Genomic DNA, 22,638 nt, shown 5'->3' with positions numbered 1-22,638 from the left:
TCAATAATCTGCATATTTAAAAGTCTCTAGGACACCCTAAGATGGCTGCAAGGGAGACGGTGAAGGTTGGCTCCCGCCCGTCTGGGCTCTGATCCTGTCTCCCCCTCCCTCTGCGGCTGGCTCATGGCCTGGCGGAGGCCCGAACCATGGACCTCCGCACCGCCGTGTACAACGCCGCCCATGACTGCGAGCTGCAGCTGCTCCAGAAGCTGCTCAGGGGCCGGAGCCGGGAGGAACTGGACAAGCTGACTGGCTAGGTGCCGGCGCGGGGACGCTGCTGCTACGGCCACCTGGACGTGGTGGAGTACCTGGTGGACCCGTGCGGCGCGAGCGTGGAGGCCGGTGGCTCGGTGCACTTCGATGGCGAGACCATCGAGGGCGCGCCGCCGCTGTGGGCGCCGGCCACCTGGACTTGGTGCCTGGCCTCGGTGAACCGCACCACGCGCACCAACTCCACGCCCCTCCGCGCCGCCTGCTTCGAGGGCCACCTGGAGGTGGTGCGCTACCTGGTCGGCGAGGACCAGGCCAACCTGGAGGTGGCCAACCGGCACGGCCACACGTGCCTCATGATCTCGTGCTACAAGGGCCACCGTGAGATCGCCCGCTACCTGCTGGAGCAGGGCGCCCAGGTGAACTGGCGCAGCGCCAAGGGCAACACTGCCCTGCACTACTGTGCCGGGTCCAGCAGCCTGGAGATCCTGCAGCTGCTGCTGGGGTGCAAGGCCCGCATGAAACGTGATGGCTACCGCATGACCCCTTTGCTCCTGGCCAGCATGACTGGCCACACCAACATCGTGGAGTACCTCATCCAGGAGCAGCCCGGCCAGGAGCAGGTCACAGGGGGAGAGGCTCAGCCTGGGCTGCCCCAAGAAGGCTCCTCCACCAGCCAGGGGTGTGCGCAGCCTCAGGGGGCTCCGTGCTGCAGCTTCCCCTCTGAGGAACCGCTGAACGGGGAATCTTACCAAAGCTGCTGTCCCACCAGCCGGGAAGCTGCCGTGGAAGCCTTGGAATTGCTGGGATCTATGTATGTGGATAAGAAAGGAGATCTGCTTGGAGCCCTTAAACACTGGAGGTGGGCCATGGAGCTGCGTCACCAGTGGGGCGAGTACCTGTCCAAACCGGAGCCCCCACAGCTGGTCCTGGCCTATGACTATTTCAGGGAGGTCAACACCACCGAGGAGCTGGAGGCGCTGATCACCGACCCCGATGAGATGCGTATGCAGGCCCTGTTGATCCGGGAGCGCATCCTCAGTCCCTCGCACCCCAACACTTTCTATTATATCCGTTATAGGGGCGCCGTGTACGCCGACTCGGGCAATATCGAGTGCTACATCCGCTTGTGGAAGTACGCCCTGGACATGCAACAGAGCAACCTGGAGCCTCTGAGCCCCATGACCGCCAGCAGCTTCCTCTCCTTCGCCGAACTCTTCTCCTATGTGCTGCAGGACCGGGCTGCCAAAGGCAGCCTAGGCACCCAGATCGGCTTTGCAGACCTCATGGGGGTCCTCACCAAAGGGATCCGGGAAGTGGAATGGGCCCTGCAGCTGCTCAAGGACCCCAGAGACTCGGCCCAGTTCAACAAGATGCTGGCCATCATCCTCCACCTGCTCTACCTGCTGGAGAAAGTGGAGTGCACCCCCAGCCAGGAGCACCTGAAGCACCAGACCATCTACCGCCTGCTCAAGTGCGCACCCAGGGGCAAGAACGGCTTCACCCCTCGGCACATGGCTGTGGACAAGGACAACACAAACGTGGGCCGCTACCCCGTGGGCAGATTCCCCTCATTGCACGTGGTCAAAGTGCTGTTCCACTGCGGGGCGGACCGGGACAGCAGGGATTTTGACAACAACACCCCGCTACTCATAGCAGCCCAGAACAACTGCCCGGCCATCGTGAATGCCCTGATTGAAGCAGGGGCCCACACGGACGCCACTAACGCCTTCAAGAAGACGGCCTACGAGCTGCTGGAAGAGGAGCTGCTGGAAGAGAAGCTGCTGGCCAGGGGTACCATGCAGCCCTTCAACAACGTGACCCTGCAGTACCTTGCGGCCCGGGCCCTGGATAAGAACAAGATCCCTTACAAGGGCTTCATCCCGGAAGATCTGGAGGCATTCATCAAACTGCACTGACCGGCCCAGAACATCTGCACCCTCATCTCTCCCCTCTCCTGCTGAGACGGGGGAATTCGGGCTGGGGCATAGCAGATGCTCGTTCTTGCCTCCTTCAGGCACCAGTCAGGAGAAGGGTTCTGCCTCTCATCCCCTTTACCTGAAGACAGGGTCGGAGGTGTTAGCAAGCCTTTGGTGCTAGAAGTCTTCAGGGTCACGTGCTAAGAGGACAGTCTTTCTCTGGGAGCCACTGACTCAGAAATTCTGAGTTAGGAAAAGACACAAGACCTTCCCCACATCCTGTCAGCCTGCGTTAGGGAGGCCTTTGCCTTGTTACTTAGAGGCGGAGGGACTGAAGCCATTGCCTTCCTTCCCTGCTAGAAACACAGGAAGAAGTTGAGGACGGTCTACCTTCCCTCGTCCTTTTACATGGCCAGGTAACTCCAGCTGCTGAATACAGTGTTAGGACTGGGGGCTCCTGAGATGAGAGTTTGAAAGTCAGGGAATGAGACCACCTCTCATTTCTTCCAGCATGAACACGCCCAGCTCCCGTGCCACCGTAGTCCCTGTCAGACAGGCAGGGCTCTGCCCAGGGCAGCCTGCCAGCTGCGTAGCTTTCGGTTAGTTTGGTGTTCTGTTTATTTAATAAGTGGACAGGTTACAAGCGTTGCACAGAAATTCTGAGATTTTACTGCCTTTTTTTTTTTAAAGAAAGTTGTTTGTTGAACTCCGTAAGTGAATTTCAAGCAGTGAGGATTTTGTGGTGCCTGAGATAGCCGAGGCCGCAGGGAGTGAGCTGTATGTGTGAGGAATTTGGTGAGCGAGATAAAAGTCCATGGTGTCGACCCCTAAAACATGGGTGAGCGTACATTTTATATATCTCCACTCTACGGCCTTTTACAGGCTTTCCAATTTTACAGGCCTTTCCAATTTTCCATTCTCATTAGAAAGAGAACTGTGCTTCCAAACAGAATTCAGGAGTGACCACAAAGCCTGACAACACTTTGCCACCCAGAAAGAACTGGCACAGTTGGTTTGGGTCTGCATTGCCATAGTGCCCGAGTTAAAACTACAGGCCACTCCACCTTGCAAACCTCACGTGGCCTCTGATTTCATTGTGGGTGCATCCACAGGTGGCGCTAGCTGTTTTCTCAGCTGCTCTGAGGATTGGGACCCAAGTCATCATGAAAAAGGCCCAGGTACAGTCTTAATGTGATAAATCCACTAGCTAAGAGTTGAGTGCCAAGACAAGCCTTCCAGCCAAGGTTTGGACAAAGTCTCAAGTTCCCATGACTCAGGGTAAGGTGCTGGGGCTGCCAGAGGACCTGCCCCAGCAAGATTTTTCTCAAGAGTGAGACTCCATCAGCCCGGGCAGACGGGAGCAGGTTCTTGGCCGGTGCAGACAGCAGCAAACAGCAGAAGGGAAGCCATTCTCACTACATCCTCCCTTCAGTAGCCACAGCCAGGCCCTTAGGAGGAGCAGTGACTGGGGGTGTCCAGAAACATCCTGTCCCTGGATGGAAACTAGGTCTCGTTTGGGTTTTTTTTTCTTTTTTTGCCATGTTAGTTAGGAAATTATTTATTAATTTACAAGACATGTTTTATCTCAGCCAAGGTGGGAGATGGAGTCCCTGTCCCTCCCAAAGCACAGAGCAGACAAATGAGGCTGTTTACATCACGAGTCTCCACGCTGGTGTATAAGTCATTAAAAAGATATTTTTTAAAAAAGTCTCTAAATACAGGTTTATGTAATAATTCATAACAGCTTTAAGGAACTATCGTGGTACACTGGGAAAGTCACCCATATTGCAGGATAGATTTCTTCTGTTGGCTGGTGAGCATTTGTTTATAGGCGGCCTTGATTCTACCACAATTTTATAAGTAGTTCTTTTGTTTCTTTAAAAGCAATATTTTGGGACAAAATATTGGGAACAGATAAGGAATATGACTATATTTGTGAAACCCCTTGTTAATTTCCAAGTGATATTTTAAAGCTTGAATAAGACATGTATGCTCATAAAGAGGGAAAAGAAATAATTAAATCAATGTTCATAAGAGCTTCTCAGAAAATAAGAAAAAGTGATAGAACTATAATCTTCAATCTACCTTAATAGTATATTTGCATCACTTCTTAAACTTTGTTTAGTTTAACATGCTGTTTCTTATTGTATGTGAAGAATGCTGTGAGGTAGCACGTCAATGTTTTGCAGATTAATAAACTGATGTTAAAAGAGGTTAAGTGACTGATGTTGTATTTTCATTATCTCAAAAGTGCAACTAAAACTGCACTTAGGATTGCCACTCCTGTCGGGGGCCATGGCTTTGGTCCTATTTTCTGCAAGTCTCTGGATGACGTCTGTCCGCCCACTGACTCTGAGTACTCTCCTCACCTCGGCCTTCCTCCCTTATTTTAGCCCAACACCTGTCACCACTCTTCAGAATCCTCATGAAACTTCAGGAAAATTGACTGGGTAGGGCTTGTTTCAGAATTATCATCCAGCATTCTAGGGCTGATTTAGAATTCAGAGAAAGAAGCAAAAGCACTTATCAAAGTGTCTGTTCTAGAGGTAAGCTCAGAGGCACCATGGCAATCCCCACATTTCCCCAGGATGTCTTCAGAAATACCTGATACTGTCATCTCAGGCCCAGATATCATCCACCAGCTGAAGGCCATGGGCAACATTCACATCTCAGGGTAAAGAGTGTTTTGGAAGTCTGTGGGCAATCACCAGTCAGGCAGGGAGTTCCAGGGGCCAGCCAGTTGTTCCTTTCCTGAGTTAGGAGGCAGTAAGGACATCACGGTGATCATTTCCACTGAAAACACAAATTTAAGTCCACTCTGCTACTCAGCAGTTAATGCTGACTTCTGAAAATTATGAAGTATTTATCACTATGGTCTGCTTCTAGGTTTATCAGTGCAGTCAGCTCAGAAAACTTTCATTCCTTTAGTATATCCAGCTCCAGCTAATCAGGTAGGGAACAATGAAAACAGGTTGACATTTGATTCAGAGGTACTGGAAAGAAAGTGGACCTGGCAACAAAGTAACTGCACTTACGATCCCCCAACCTAATGTCATCAGGGTCCAGGGTAGAACATCTGCGGCTACCGGGGAGAGAAGCCAATTTCAGAGGCTGTCCGTTATAAGCAGCTCCGATTAACATCTTAGGACCACAAGACAAATTATCATTGGTATTTGAAGGCAAAAGGTCATGGATGTTCTGGGCCTGGGTGAGTATCTGAGTCTAACTCACAATTCTCAGAAAGGCCCTCTGGGTCCATTCCCAATGTATTTACAAAATGCCTGAAACACAGTGGGGTTTGAGCAAATGATAGAATGAATGATTATGGAAGGACAATTGTCTAACCTCCTCTACTATATACTTTTGAGAAAGGTTCTCAGAATGTATGGTTAAAGTATTGTATAGGTTGAACATTCCTAATCCAAAAATCTGAAATTCACATTTTTGAATGCTGACACAATGTTCAAAGGTCGTGCTCAAAAGAAAATGCTCATTAAAGCTTTTTAGATTTCAGATTTTTGAATTTGGGGTGTCAACCAGTAAGTTTAACGCAAATATTGAAAAATATTTTAAAAATCCAAAACACATCTTGTCCTGAGAATTTTGGATAAGGAATACTCAACCTGCATTTCAATTGTTTGCTTGTTTGCTCTGTCATCAAAAATGAGCTAGGTGCGGTGGCTCATGCCTGTAATCCCAGCACTTTGTGAGGCTGAGGTGGACGGATCACTCGAGGAGTTGGAGGCCTGCCTGGCCAACATGGCAAAACCCTGTCTCTATTAAAAATTTAAAAAAAAAATTAGTCTGGCATGGTGAAAGGCTAATTTTGTAATCCCAGTTACTCAGGAGGCTGAGGCAGGAGAATTGCTTGAGCCCAGGAGGCAGAGGTTGCCATGAGCCAAGATTATGCCACTGCACTCCAGCCTGGGTGAGAGAGTGAGACTCTCTCAAAAAAAAAAAAAAAAAAAAAAAAAAGAATGAGTTTCTTCAAGAGAGAAATTGTACCTTGTTCATGTCCATCACTCCCATCAATAATATGGTTCCATTAGAACTCAGTCCTTATGAAACGCCTTTCAGTAAGGACTGTTTTTTCAGAAGGAATGGACCAAGTAAGAGCAATTACTTATTCTCATATAGTTCAGATGAGAAAGGGCTGGGATTTGAGAAAAGGCTCTATTACTGAATAGGATCTGAGTGGATGGATTCCACCACAGACGTAAAGCAAGACTACAGTAGTCTGTCCAACAGGATTGAGTGATAGCAGCCTGTAGTGCAAGTAAGTAGATATCCACGAAGGGTTGCAAATGAAATGTTGACCTGTCCAAACAGACGGATGCAGTACGAGACAGTTTATCCTTACAAGAAGGATAGCAAATTGGAATTAGGAATATTTGTCATTTCAGTGGAGGGTCCAAGACAATGGTCCAGGATCCAGGACTTGGGAACCCCATCCTGAGGACGATGACAGGTAACAAAAAAGGATCAAGCTGAAGCTCAGAAATCAGACTTGGGTGCCCCGAGAGCAGGAGACTAAGGAACAGACTGAGATCCACTTACCAGAACCAGAGTATTGTCTCTGCATTAGCTCAGAGACAAAGAAAAAATGATGAAACCACAGCTGGTAGACACGTAGTCATGTAAATCTCCTTACCATCTTTGCAGGATTCGTGCTGAAAGTCAAGGCAATGGTTAAGCTGCAAGAGGGCTGTAGGTGGCCATAGCTCAGGAAGGAAGGGTCTTTCAGAGACTAGAAACTAGGCCTGAGCTAAAATATTTGCAATCTTGGATTTTCTTGAGGATGTTCATTCTACTAACAAACAAACACCAATTTAATTTCCTGATGTTTATTTTGGGAGGTTTACAAGAATTAATTTCCTTGGAAGTAATTTTTTTAAACATCCATTATAGAAAATTCTTTTTCTCACTTGTGAACACCTCTGAAAATGAAGTATTATTTATAAAAGTTGGTACCTGTTGAACTATTAGAGAGTTGTAGGGAAAAGCCTTTACAGGGTTCACGAGAAAAAGCCTTCTCCAACTATGCCTTACAGATGTATTTTTAAATAATGACTTGACATATTTATATGTACATCGTTAGTTTAATATCTTACCTAATTGTCCAACAAACTAATTCAATGTTGTTTGCAATGTATTAAATGTATTAAATGTATTAAATGTTTGCAATGTATTTCATGGACCTTTAAATCTAGTGGTCCATGAAATCACTAGATTTGCAAAGCTATTTTCTCTTCAGCGCTATGCACTATCTCAGAACAAAATCTCTTGGCAAAGCACTTTAGTGGCAACCAATGGATTAGAATATAGAGACATTAGGAATGCCACATGGGGTCCAATCAATGCTCCTTCCAGGCCAGCCTAGTGCAAAGGCAACATGAGAGGATTTTGGAGCGTGAAGTTGCCCGATGTGGTATCAGTTTGTAGTGTTGGAATTATTTAACATATCTTCCCGAAATCATTTTGTGAACTAACACGTAACTCTAATCTATCATTTTATGCAAATCCCTTGATTTTTTCCCACAGCTCTCCCTCTTTGTGTTAGAGTTCCATTAACGTAACGCCCAATATGTGAAGAGAAAATTAACATTCCCATTTTTCTACTTGGAGACTTGCAAACATTTCCTGAAACCTTAAATTCTTACTGATTCTTTAAACTCTCCCCGATTCTTTAAATTCTCCCCATTCCACTTTTCTCTGCAGCAAGTAGCTCTCAATGTGTAGTCCTCAGATTGGCAGCATCCACTGGACAACTGCTAGAAATGCACATTCTCAGGCCTCACCCAAGATCTACTGGATCAGAAGCTCTGGGGTGGAACCCAACAACCGGCATTTTAACAAGCCCTCCAGATGACTCTGAAGCATGCTCCACACTGACAACTAATGCAATGCATTATGCTAAATTTGCCCACCCACCCTCTGGCAAAAGTAACATCTAATTGCATTTACTTTTCAGTTTGATGAGTACTTATCTTGGTATCTTTTAATTCACCTGATGTTTCTGTTGGTAACAAAACCAACAAAAACATTATAAATTTGGTACACTGAAATACAAAATAAGAGGACACTGGTAGTGAAATCAACAAGTATAAAGCAGTTTGGGGCAATTCAGTTTAGGGACAGGCATTATATCTCAAAAACCCAGTGAGCATCACATTATAGAAGCACAGCTCCAAAGGTGATGATTTCAAGTGAGGACCCTTCAGTCACAAAAAGAGGATTAGCTCACGTTCATTATTTCCAAATTTCCCTCACCAAAGCACACATTATTAAGGCATTTTTGAGACATTTTTATCAAAATGAAAATGTGTTTGACAAATAATGGAGCAAACTGAGATATATTAAATATTTACTTGTTTGAATACCTGAAGACACTAGAAAGGTGTCTGTCCTTAATTTACTCTGTCTTATATGAAATGTAAACAAATGCTATCCATATAGCTTCTAAACATGTTCCAACTGATGCATGTTCTGATGCATGTTCCAACTGCTCCAGACCTGTTGCATAGGATAAGACTCAGTTTTTTCAGTATGAGCAGACCAAGTAAGACCAATTACTTATTGTCATTGAAGTTTGTGGTTTTTGATCACATTTCATAAGGGCAAAATATAATGTATTTAATCATCATGATGGCCACTCCTTATACATAACTTTTTAAAAACTTAAATACAAACTTCACAACCTTTGCCTCACACTGAATGAGGCCTCATAACAAGCCGTCCAGCTGACTCTGTACCAGTAGAAGTCTGATTTCACATTTCATGAGTGTTTGTTGAAGGAGAATATGTGTCCCTGTGTTCTGCTGGTCATTTCTGAAGGATATTGACCAGAACAGCATATAAATCCTATGCTACCTGTGTCACAGATTGGCACAATGGCAGAAAGAATATCTCTGAGAATTTACATCCTGGCAGAGGCAAATCAATCAGTCAACTGTGAAGTAAAACATTGTTAAATTCAACTGGAAAAAGAAGTTGAAATTTTCTAATATTCTTTGTCATCTAATATCTGATATGTTTTTCCCCATTCAGTTACTCTTCTCTGGATTTCAAATACAATTTCTAATAATAAACGTGTACCAATTCTATCATCAAGCTATGTTCTTTACATTTCTGTTCTTGATAATTATATACTAGTCTTTCAATATGAAGATAATGCCTCTGACCCAATATTCACAGTGTATGTGCCTCGAGTTGTTATGTTTTGCAACAGAAATAAGTTTATTTTGATCTGATGCACTTTCTTTCCCAGTCTTCATGTGACCAACAGCACCAACTGCAAGACTGTCTGTCACCTGAGTGTGGCTTGCAACCAAGCACATGTGGGAATTCAGTGAAGGCCCCTGCCTTGGTCTCATTATCAACAGGAACCAGCCAAAGACAGTGGTCACTCTTTATCCATGTAAATAGACACTGTAATTTATTTTCGAAAAAATCCAAAGTACAAAATCTGAGGCCATTGTAATATCAGAAATCGGCACTGTGAGTACTTGGAAGATGACAGTTGATAAATCTGGGAGGTTTACAATGGCTAGATTGTCAGAAGGAGTTATGTGTATGTTCTAATAATAAGAGAACAAGAAAAAAGAATGCCCTGGTGATGTGTACAGTTAAAATACAGCGGTACATGTTAGGAAAACCAAAAATCAATCCATGAACTTTGAAATGAAGGGAGATAGTTCTGAGAGAACTAGAGGAACTGGACTTGAGATCCAAGTTTACAATTTACTCAATTTTGTTATAGACACTTTAAGTATGGAAAATTTAATTTTATTCTTATAGATAGTAACATATAACACAGAATATAAAGTCCATTAAATTAAGGTGGTTATAGATCCTGGTTTTCTTGACACTCCTATATCATGCTGATGGTTCCTGTGTGAATATTAACATTACCCCCTTCAATTCACAAGTGTCTTGCGGTGTGTGCGTGTGTGCATGCTTGCGTGTGTAGCTTTTGGTTTTATTCTTGTTTGTTTGTTTTGCAAAAATGAAATGATAGCAAACATGTGATCCTGAAACTTTCTTCACTGAATACATATCTTAGAATCTTTATTTTTCTTATTATTCAAAATAATTCCTTTTTTAACCTACTACTCACTCATCATTAAATATAGTTATTTAATCCTCCTTTAAAACCACTTGAATTGTTTTAAATTTTGCCCTACTGCAAATAATTTCATCATATTCTTTTAACCTATAACTGCACATATGTTTTAGTATTTCTGTAGGTTAAATTTTGGAAATGGTATCAGATCAAAAAATTAACATTAAAATCATAATCAATATTCCCAAATATAGACACATTTTTGAATCTTCAATTTAATCACTTTCATACAATTTCAACTTTCCTTAATAATACTTCCCATTTAAACTAAGGAGCTTTAATTGTTTAGGACCACAAAGATTTATATCAGAGGGAGGACAAAATGTGAAATATTTCATTTTGTAATTTATTTGTTGCAAAAAACATCACTGCTGTTTGGAAATTGAGAAATTGTCCAAACAAGTACACTATGGACAACAAATGTCGTGAACTGCCTGTCCGCACTGAGGTTTGAGAGCCACAGGAGACTTGAGACTTCTTCTAAGACACTTTAAAGAAGTCTCATTTATTTGTCTTTTTATAGAATGTAGCAAATCAATATATTAAATAACATAAGAACACCAAGTTTTCTTACATATAAAACTGGAATAACTTATCAAACAAAGCTGTTCCATGTAACTGAGAACTCATTAGCCCTGAGGTCCTAGGACTATATGAAGTCAGTGCAATAGCAGGCGATAGTCTCTCATGTGCAACTAGGGCTTCTGGTGGGGAAAAGTACAACATCCCAGATTCATCAGTGATGTGGCTGGATCGTTGGGTGTGAGAAATGCACCAGTCCTGACTCAGAGATGCCCTCTCTTACTCATCTTCCTCTCATTCTGGTGCTGAACAGCTGTGCCCACCCATAGTGACCTGTGACCGAGGACAAGGGCACAAACACTTTCACTATCTCCCTGTCTTTTTTCTTTCCCTCTTTTCCCTTTATTTATTCCACCATCCTTCTTCCTCCCCCTCACAACCTCAACACTTTTCATATCATCAACAAATGGCAAGTACAGGCCCTGAGGAAGACACAGCTGACTAAGACGGAGCTTCTGCCCTTGAAAAGCCCCTGATCTAGTCTGGGAGACTGACGTATAATCAGAGGATCAGACAGCCTGATGGACACCATGATCATGTGCCTGACACCTTAGAATAAAGAAAATATGGCAACTCATGTTGCTAGGAGGAATCAGGACAGCTTTGCAGAGCACCTGGCATTTGTGATGTGTCTGGAAGTTCATTGTCTTTGAGTATAGGAAACCACCATTGGAGCATATAGGCTGGACCTAGGAACCCTGGGCTCTGCACCAAACACAGGCTGCTGAATGGAAGATAGGTGACATTGTCACTGTCCTCAGTCGCTGCCTTGGCTTGCCTAGAAGGCAATAAATTAAGTTGTTATAGGTGGTGTGTACTTGTACCTAAAGATGTCACTGCTAGCTGAGGGGAAATAAGGCCCTGAAGAATGTTAGGGCAATGAAATTATTCTTTAAGATACTGTCATGGGAAATATATGATGTAATGCATTTAGCAAAGCCCATAGAACTGTACAACACAGGGACTAAACCCTAATATAAATTGTGGATGTTAGTTAATCATAATGCATGAATATTAGTTCATCAATTGTAACAAGTGTGCCACACCAACACAAAATGTTAATAATAGGAAAAACCAGAGGCTGGTGGGGGAAGAGAGTATACAGGAACCCCATATATTTTGCTCACATTTTCTGTAAACCTAAAACTGGTCTAAAAATCAGTCTATTAATTTTTTCAAACACCCTGAAACAGTATGTCTATCTTCCCTTAGCTCCCTGCCTTTGTGAAAATAAGAGCAGATTTTTGGTTTTTCTTCTTTAGGACAAGAATTATATTTTTATAAAAATTCCTGCATTATGTTTGATATATCTGATTATTTCTTTAGTAACTGGATCAAACACTTTAATATTAATGAAGGTAGATCCAATAGGATATCCTGGTAGATTGGAAGAGAGAGTGAGAGACACAGAGGCATAAAGGATGATGCTGAAGTTTTTGGCTTGAGCAAGAAGCAGCAGGGCTGGTACTAGGGTGAGCCAAGTGAGATGCTGAGGGCATAAAATTTAAGGAGGCCATTGCATAGCCATGCAAAAGCAAGGTCAGCACTTCCTTGATGCTCTGAATGCCTTAAAGCTTGTGCCTAAGTGTTTGGCTTACTTCACTCTTGTCCTAGTCCTGACTGGATCAATGGTATCACCATCCGCTGAGTTGGTGCAGGCTGAGCAGAAGCAAGTTTGGGGAGGCTGGATTGAATATACAAGCCTGGTTCTGGACATGTTGACTTTGAGATGGCCATTGAACATTCAAGTGGAGGCATCAGGTAGTCAGATGGATCTCTGAGTCTGTATCTCAGGAAAGAGGCTGAGACGAAAGTTATATATTTAGAAGTTATCACAAGACTAGATGGACTCATGAAGAAAGTGAGTGTGGAAGGATAGTTAGATAGATAAGGGAAGACTTTCAAGGCCTGAGCCATGAAATGCTTGTATTTGTCAGAAAGAAAAAGAGGAGCCAGCAAAGAACCTTGAAAAAGAGCAGGCAATAAGAGAAGGAACACTGGCAGTGCATACTCCTGGAAGAGAAGACAATGCTTCAAGGAGTAGAGAGTAATAAATTGTGTTTCATGCTGCTAGAGTTGAGTTAGACAAAGCTTGAAACTTGAACTTTGGTGTTAGTAGCATTGAGGTCATCGATAATGTTGACGAAAACAGTTTTAGTGGAGAGATGACAACAAAAGCCTGAACAGAGTGCACTGAAGACAGAAGAAGAGAGGAGACAAATTTGATTCTGCAAATACATAAAACTATTTCAAGGGCTTCTTTTAGAAAGAGGAAGGAAGATAGAGAGAGAGAGAGAGAGACAGAATGAGAGAGGTGAGAGAGTAGCCAGAGGGGGAATAGAGATCCAGAATTTAATACTTTCCCAGTTTTTCCAACTTGCATCCCAACCCCTTATCTCTGGGTTTAGCACTGGATACATTGATATTCTAATATTTATCTCCTCAGAAGGTGAGATGCAGAAGAGGAGATAGGAAATTGAGATAATAACTACTTTCTTCTGATGGGTGGGAAAAATTCTATATGAGAGTTTTTCTACCATGACACATGTGAAAGGAAGTGGCAACATGTGGCAATTCATCTAAGATCAGCAACTTTTTTCCTCTGTTTGAATTTGTTGATTTGGAAGTTATTTGGGTCTGCAACTGAATCATTATTTGCTCTACCAGTTTTTCTAAAGTTTCACATGCTGATGCCAGTTAAGAAAGAATACATTTTAGTCTGTCAATTTTTGCTTACAAAAGAGGATCTAAAAGTGTGTTCAAAGGTAATTTGAACCGACTCTTTCAAGATAGTGAATCTTTTAGTAGATACGCAGAACAGTAAATATAACTTGATAGTCACACCAAACATTTCTTGCATTGTAAAATTGAATTGGCAGCTTCGCATAATAAAGGTCTAAAATTATGAACCACACAAGATTTGCCTGAAACTTGATTGTTCAGTCTCAAAATTCTCTACTGAATACTCTTGTGCTTGCTTTTGTATTTATCGATTTTCATGTAACTGCTTAGAGCAGACATTTCTTTTTTTAATCTTTTTTATAAAAATAAGTTTTAATAAATATGCCGGCGGATGGTAGGGATGCCGACCCTATCGAGGAGCAGATGGCAGAAACAGAGAGAACCGACGAGGAGCAGTTCGAATGCCAGGAACTGCTCGAGTGCCAGGTGCAGGTGGGGGCCCCCGAGGAGGAGGAGGAGGACGCGGGCCTGGTGGCCGAGGGCGAGGCCGAGGCCGTGGCTGCCGGCTGGATGCGCGATTTCCTCTGCCTCTTTGCGGAGCTTTCCGCGACGGTAGCTCCGAGGACTTCCACAGGACCCTCAACAGCGCAGAGGCTATTATTCATGGACTATCCAGCCTAACAGCTTACCAGTTGAGAACGATATACATATGTCAGTTTTTGACAAGAATTGCAGCAGGAAAAACCCTTGATGCAGAGTTTGAAAATGATGAACGAATTACACCCTTGGAATCAGCCCTGATGATTTGGGGTTCAATTGAAAAGGAACATGACAAACTTCACGAAGAAATACAGAATTTAATTAAAATTCAGGCTACAGCTGTTTGTATGGAAAATGGCAACTTTAAAGAAGCAGAAGAAGTCTTTGAAAGAATATTTGGTGATCCAAATTCTTACATGCCTCTCAAAAGCAAATTGCTTATGATAATCTCTCAGAAAGATGCATTTCATTCCTTTTTTCAGCACTTCAGCTACAACCACATGATGGAGAAAATTAAGAGTTATGTGAATTATGTGCTAAGTGAAAAATCATCAACCTTTCTAATGAAGGCAGAAGCAAAAGTAGTAGAAAGTAAAAGAACAAGAACAATAACTTCTCAAGATAAACTTGATGTTGAAATGGAAACTGAAGTTAATTCGGATACAAGAAAAAGGTCTCACAAGAATCTTTTCTTATCTAAGTTGCAACATGGAACCCAGCAACAAGACCTTAATAAGAAAGAAAGAAGAGTAGGAACTCTTCAAAGTACAAAAAATAAAAAAGAAAGCAGAAGAGCCACTGAAAACAGAATACCTGTTTCAAAGAGTCAACCGGTAACTCCTGAAAAACATCAAGCTAGAAAAAGACAGGCATGGCTTTGGGAAGAAGACAAGAATTTGAGATCTGGCGTGAGGAAATATGGAGAGGGAAACTGGTCTAAAATACTATTGCATTATAAATTCAACAACTGGACAAGTGTCATGTTAAAAGACAGTTGGAGGACCATGAAGAAACTAAAACTGATTTGCTCAGACAGTGAAGACTGATTGTGTTTGTAAAAGCTTGATGAAAGGATAGTTAAGTATTTTGATCACTGAATTTTGTTTGAAACTTGTGTCACTGATGTATTTTAAAACTTTTGTTTAAAACATTACAGCATTTTTCTGTGACCATCAATTAATATGAGGGTTTGTGCTATAAGAGTTAAAGCATATGCTATCATTGCATTCTTTAAGAACCTTATTTTGATAAAATGTAAATTTGTTGAACCCTGCCACATTTAGTATCCCCACCCCCAAATCCTGTTCCAATGAAAAAATTAAAACCTGATACAAAAAAAACAAAAATTCAGTTAACTTATTTTGTGTCTGTAGGCTGACCTCAACCCTGTAACATAACCCATTAAAATGAATTTTCTTTTTTTTAAAAGACAGAGTTTCTCTCTGTCACCCAGGCTGTAGTGCAATGGCACAATTTCAGCTTACTGCAACCTCTGCCTCCTGGGTTCAAGCGATTCTCCTGCCTCAGCCTCCTGAGTAGCTGGGATTATAGGCACACACCACCACACCCAGCTAATTTTTGTATTTTTAGTAGAGGTGGGGTTTCACCATGCTGGTCAGGATGGTCTCGAATCCCTGACTTCATGATCCACCCACCTCGGCATCCCAAAGTGCTGAGATTACAGACATGAGCCACTGTGTCCTGCCTAAAATGAATTTTCTAGATGATTGAATAACAGTAGTCCTTTGATAGGAGATAATGACTTGGTTTATGGCCTTAATATACTACTTAATTACTTAAAATGTTTATTAATAGAATGATAAATGTACAGAGTAACCTACAAGCATGACATACTTTTTCTTTCAGTAGTTTCATGTAAAGAAAAAACTTGAAAATAGTAATACCTGAGGACCCATGGGAATAATAGACACTGGGGAGGTAGAGTGGGGAGCGGGAACAAGAGCTGAAAAACTACCTACTGGGGACTCTGCTCATTACCTGGGTGACAGGATCATCTGTACCCTAAACCTCAACATCACACAGTATACCCAGCTAACAAACCTGCCCATGTGTTCCCTGAATCTAAAAAAACAATCGAAATAATTTTTTTAAAAAAGAAAAAGACAATAGTATTACCCATGGGACAAAATTTGTACTGTTAGTGGGAACCATTTGTGTCTCATTTAGAAACAATTTGACTTTTGTTCCAGTGTTTAAACTTTGACAAAAATGGTTTTGAATAGATCTTTATAACCTGATGCCACAAATATAAGATTCTCTGATACCTTCATTTAATATATCAATATTGGGCCTAAAACAATATTCTGTAAAGCTTAAATTGGTATTAACTGTGATCATCTTGATGTCTACGATAGATAATAAACAAGGTCATACATACCTTACTAAACAATTTTGATTTTTCACCAACATTTTATTTAAAAGATTTAGACTAACACAATTATTTAGCATTTCAAGTCATGTGCTTTATTTAGCAAGTGAGTAAAAATATTGGAATATTGAAGTATTTGCATAAAAAATCAAATGGTAGTGTTTTGTAATCTCTATTGTATTTCCTATTAAGGTTTCATATATTACTTTCCCATTGTTCCTGAATTTGTTGTCCTATATATAAACAGAAACATGGATGAGTACCATAAAAAAAATAAATAAATAAATAAATATGCCAAACTCACTCCAATAGCATCCATCATATCATATGTATTATATAAATACATATTTTATCATTATAAATGACAAATCAGCAATTATGAGCTTGATTCTTTGTGGATGCATTAGGAGCAGTGTTTCTTCATAGGATATAATATTTCATAATTTCTTATTCTTTACTACTTGCTGTACTGTAAGACGCTTATAAAATGAGTTGCTTTTGGGGTGTGAAATGAGCAATCATCAGAGGAAAAGCATTAAGGACAAGAAAGTGGAGTGAGGATCATGAAGAACTTGCATTTCTTTCTCAAGGTCGTGGGTAAATTTCAGCTCCATGGAAAATCTTGAGAAAGATTCCAGCAAGAATGAGATCATGAGATGTTAGCTTTCCCCAAGTAGAAATTCCATAATAGAACTATAAAATTGCTGCTTACAAATTTTTTCTTCTAAATTCTACTTGAAATTAGGGAATTGAAAGGGCCAGAAGCGACCTTGGAATTCATCTAGTCTGAACTCATTATGCATAGGAAAAGCTAAGCTGAGCCATTCTGCAAGTCACACTAATGTGACATGGAAAATACTAGAACCTAAGGTTCCGAATTACTGTTTCAGGTGCTCATCTGCTACAACAAACATTTATCAAACACCTAGTAGGTATAAGAGATCATTTAAACCCACCCCAAAGGATACAAAGTTGAGGAAAGCACTCTTTGTCTTTGCAGAAATCACAATCTATTATCAAAGCGTATGATAGAAATTTCAGTATCTAAAACACAAGATCTAATGTGTTAAGTGCCATGAGAATGATATGAGTTTAAGAAGGGAGAGATACAATGAAGTGTGGGCAAGCCAGCATGTTTCTTGAAGGAATAGCACTTAATTTGTGATGTGAAGGTAAAATCTCAGTAAAGAAAAATGGGGAAGAAGATGGTAAGCCTGGCAGAAGGAATATTATTAGCAAGTGCAGGAAAATATACTCTAATCAAAAAGAGCAAGTAGCCTAATGTGACTGGATTTCAATTTACCTTTACATTTTTCTATCATGTTATTTCATTCCCATAAATTATGGCAATAGTCTAAACGAACTTGAATATCAGATCAAATTGCCTTGTCTTATGTAGTAACCCACTCAAGTTTCTAAGCAGAAAATAACCTGACCCCCATTCTCTGAGTTTTGAGAAAAAAATTTGTGTATCCTTCACTAAAGTTTGGAATGCATTTTGGAAGGAAAGAGGAAAAGAGAATGAATATGTCCTGACCACGTGTATTACTCCTTTGCTCTGAAAGCCATACCCTGCCCTTTTATCTGCTCAGCTCTGAATGTTAGTCTCACAATTACGTTTAGCTAAGTGAAGGCAGGGGAGCGGGCATCCAAAGGGTGGAAGGGAAGGAAAAGCCAGACTATTTCTTTTCACTCTCTGTACTTGAGGTAGCATCTCTTCCCTGGTTTCGGTTCCTGTTGTGCAGTCTTTGCCATGCTTCCAGCGTGGCAGCCTCGGCATTTCCTAAGCAGTTTCTTCTCCATGATTCCAGGTCCTGCTGAGGCCCCAACTCAGAGAATCCTGTAGTGCCACCGCCTCCCTTTGAGCTCCATTTCTGATATCATAGAGACTTTCTGTTGTTGCTAACCTCTGGGTGCTTCCCATTTCCTTATTAACCTTTTCCACTCTTCCAATATAGGATATTAAAAAGCATATCACTGAAATGTTAAAAAGCATATCACTGAAATGTTAAAAAGCATAACTGCCTTTAGATATAATTAAACAAAGGACCTCAAACAAAGTCACCATGGACCTGCCTCTTTCTCCCTATTCCTGGACTCTTCTGTGCTCTTTTTGCATTGTCTTTACTGTCAGGCTAGTTCTTTCTATATAATTGGAAAGATGACTGTTGTTTGGCCCAAGTCTACATCCTTATGGCTCATAATCCAAATGAAAAAGAGATTATCTATTTTCCAGAAATGCTGTATTAAATCTCAAAGTTGAATTTGATTGATTTGCTAGAGGGTAGGGTGATGAAGTTCTTTGGTCCTAGTCATTGGAGAGGGGTAAATGTTATTTCAGCCTCATTCAAGTTTTATGGAGCAAGGCATAGCATTTACTCAAAAAAAGAGATACTGGGCAAACAACAGTCATCTAATACAGAGAGATGCTGAAAATTAACTATTTGCTCCTCCATATCCACTCTTCATCCTTTTCTAACCTGATTTTGTGCAAAGGAAGCTCACCTCCTTGGCCACTCTCTTCCTTTGTCCTCTGACTTTATGTCAAGTGCAGCCAATGGAGCGCATTGCCAAGGGATTGGAAAGCAAGAGGAAAGAGCCTTAGTAGGGTTTATTCCACCCCACCTGGCCGGGCAGGGATGTGGCGGTGGTGGTGGCAGCATCCCTCACTGAAGCAGCTCTTGCTGGGTAGTGTCTCCCATGTGCAGGTTCCCCAGTGCTCTGATACGAGCTCCCACTTCCCCCATCCCTACAGGACTGATGGTGGGAATGGCCTTCACCACCACTAGTCCCTGGGTGCCTCACTGCTTCCGGTGGGTTCCTTAGCTTTGTCCATACCCTGAATTAACTCTTGATTAAACCCTCTTCAGGTATCCTTTTTTTTAGCATGCCAACTGATCCAGCTAGGACCTGGTACTTATGATTTAAATGATTATTGCCACCTTCTAGCTGACAAAGCCAAGCTTAAACATTTTCAGAAACTTACTAAAGACCACATAATGAGGAGGAGGTGGGGTTGGGACTGAAATTTTGGTTTATGTGCCTTCAAAGTCTGGATCTTAAAAGAACAATTTCTCCCCCTTTGACAGACATAAACCCAAGAGCATCTATGCCATTGTCATGTGCCTTGTCTGTCTACATTCTACATACATCCGAGTATGATGGGCCAGGCAGACAGGGATTTTGGCTTCCTTAGCAAAATTGGCTCTTAAGTTGAAAAGAAAAACAAAATAAGATGAAGAATCCCCTCTCTTACATTCACAAGTTCATGGCTGACTCCAGTTTGCTTTTTGATAATATTCACATTCCACTTCTTATAGTCTGTGAGTAAATGGGCCTTTCATGAGCCCATCCAAAGGGTAACTTAAAATTTTCATTCTGTTCCCTCTCCTTGTACTTTTCTTAAAGTGAATTGCTAGTTAATGCCTGAGAGAGTATAATTCCTGATTCAATTTTTTAACAAAATATATAGTTTTATGGGAACAAAATAGGAGTCTAGAAGATACTCAGTCTCAATGAACTTTACTCCTCTGAGGAAGGTTACCAATGTGGATAGGAGTCAGTAGAGGCACCCTCATTAGTCACCAGCTCTGATTGTAAACAGTGGGATAATCGCTTTTAATTCTTTACCATAGAAATTTCTCTGGCACCAGATTCATGTAAGTATAATTCAGAAATGTAAGTGGATAACAGCTTATTGTCCAAGGCTCCCAAGGACCAAAAAAGAAGGTGCAAAAACAAATGCTTAAAAGTAGCCAAGTAACTCTGACCTGGAGTGCTGAAGTTCATTCCCTTTCTACATCATTTCCATAATATCTCCATACCCAAATGGTATCCCATAATACGTTAAGGAATTAGGAAGTCTAAGAAGTTAAATGGAAGATAATATCAGGGGTAAAGTGCAGTTAATGCCATAGGCAGGAAAGGCAAATACACTGATTTAGCTGAGATTTAACACAACTTTGGAATTCAACTTGGCAAAACAAGAAGGGACATTGGAAAAGCCGTACCTTGCTAAGAGAGAAAGTAGGTTTCTATTCTGAAGCAGCTATATATGTGCAGCCATAGAAGGCCCAATCCATGGGAGAAATGAGCAATCCAGTATATGGAAATAATCTAATGCAAGAAGGCATTTACAAGTAGCTAAATCACTGATCTTGAGGGGTCAAGGAAGATACAAACCTTATTTAATGACAAGGTAACAAAAACAGAAATAATACTTTTTAAATTATTTTTTAAATCTTACTTGTGATGCATTCTAATGTCCCAGAGTTGTGTGAGCTTTTCTCCAGAAGTACAGATTCATGAAGGGTTATTTATTTATTTATATATTATACTTTAAGTTCTGGGATACATATGCAGAATGTGCAGGTTTGTTACATAGGTATACACATGCTATGGTGGTTTGCTGCACCTATCAATAGGTCATCTACGTTAGGTATTTCTCCTAATGCCATCCCTCTCCTAGCCCCTCACCCCATAATATGCCCCATTGTGTGATGTTCCCCTCCCTGTGTCCATGTGATCTCATTGTTCAATTCCCACTTATGAGTGAGAACATGCGATATTTGATTTTCTCTTCCTGTGTTAGTTTGCCGAGAATGATGGTTTCCAGCTTCATCCATGATTATTTTGAGAAAAGTTTAGAGTAAAACAAAGGATAGACAAAGGCCCTCTGTGGTCAGAGTTTGTGCTCTGAAAGGTGGTCCCTTTCTCCATGGTGCTAGGCAGTCACGGTGATACACAGACAAAACAGAAATGATCTCCCTGTTTTCTTCAACAAAGTTCCAATTACTCCCAGCATCCTCACAATGGGTGAGAATGAACCTCTGTTGAGTGCAACATGCTCCATGGTTTGTGTTTCTTTACTTTTTTGTTTTGCTACAAGGTTGCAGGCTCCTTTATAGTCTACAAATGCCTTGAGAACAGGGATGGTCTTTACTCATCATTGTTCTTATTCTTTAGCTCAAGGCCTGGACACATAGCAGGCATTTAATAAAGTGAGTTCTGTTAACCTAATCTTTAAATGTTGATGTTGTTTTCTTTACAGGAGAATAACTTATTTAGGTCACACACATACACACACACCACACACATTCACACTCCAGAAAAGTAAATCCAACACATACACACACACAAAGAACAATTGATGTAAAAAATAATAAGGGTAAATTGAAGGCAATAAAACATTTATTTTTATACTAAAATTAAAAAATAAAATATGAAGAAAGCTGAGCATAAAAGATTGACATATAGAGAAGCTACAGGCAAACAGACCCACAAAGCATTATTTCGTGTCTCCATGTATTGATTTTTTTCTCTGACATGGGGAATGAGGTAGAATTTCTATTGCCCCTCCACTTTCTGTTGGCTGCTGATGCCTACATTTCCTTTTCTGAGAATCTCACATATTGACCTTAGATATCATTGTCACTAAATAAACCACAGGCACCATTAATCAAATAGGAATTAGTGAAAGGGAAAGAGGTATAGTGGGTTGAATAATTTTTCCCTAAATTTATATGCATTTGTGTCTTAGTTCATTTGAGCTGCTACAACAAAAATACCATAGACTAGGTAATTTATAAACAAAAGAAAATTTATTGCTCATAGTTCTAAAAGCTGGGAAGTTCAAGATCAAGATGACTTCCTATTCAGTGTTTGGTGGGGGTTTACTCACTGCTTCATAGATGGTGCCTTCTTGTTGCATCCTCACATGGCAGAAAGGTTAACCAAGGTCCCTGAAACCTCTTTTATAGGGCATTAATCCAATTCATGAGGAATCTGTCTTCATGGCTTAATCACCCCCCCTGCCAAAAAAAGCCACATCTCTTAATACTCTCATATTGGGGATTAAGTTTGAACATATGGGCTGGGCATGGTGGCTCATGACTGTAATCCCAGCACTTTGGGAGGCTGAGGTGGGTGGATCAACTGAGGTCAGGAGTTCAAAACCAGCCTGGCCAACATGGTGAAACCCCATCTCTATTAAAAATAAGGGGCGTAGTGGCACGCACCTGTAATCCAAGTTACTAGGGAGGCTGAGGCTGGAGAACGACTTGAACCTGGGAAGTGGAGGTTGCAATGAATGGAGATGGTGCCACTGCACTCCAACCTGGGTATCAGAGAAGACTTCATCTCAAAAAAAAAAAAAGTTTGAACGTATGAATTTTGGGGGTACACAAACATTCAGA

At 41.5% G+C, this 22,638-nt stretch overlaps 2 protein-coding genes across 2 annotated transcripts; both read left to right on the top strand.

Moving 5' to 3' along the window:
- The first annotated feature begins 146 nt into the window (after nucleotides 1-146).
- On the top strand, nucleotides 147-2,130 carry LOC134759939 (protein fem-1 homolog A-like). The gene is given in 1 exon segment (XM_063715302.1): nucleotides 147-2,130. A coding segment is annotated over 1 exon segment (1,983 nt). The 3' UTR covers nucleotide 2,130.
- Nucleotides 2,131-13,896: 11,766 nt separating this feature from the next.
- LOC134760114 (telomeric repeat-binding factor 1-like) lies at nucleotides 13,897-15,159 on the top strand. The gene is given in 2 exon segments (XM_063715792.1): nucleotides 13,897-14,101; nucleotides 14,104-15,159. Coding segments are annotated over 2 exon segments (1,203 nt in total). The 3' UTR covers nucleotides 15,102-15,159.
- Nucleotides 15,160-22,638: the final 7,479 nt, after the last annotated feature.

The sequence above is a fragment of the Pongo abelii genome, chromosome 15 (genome assembly GCF_028885655.2).
Source record: "Pongo abelii isolate AG06213 chromosome 15, NHGRI_mPonAbe1-v2.0_pri, whole genome shotgun sequence".
Taxonomy (NCBI): domain Eukaryota; kingdom Metazoa; phylum Chordata; class Mammalia; order Primates; family Hominidae; genus Pongo; species Pongo abelii.
The sequence above is the reverse complement of the archived record's forward strand: the minus strand, read 5'-3'. Positions and strand labels throughout refer to the sequence as shown.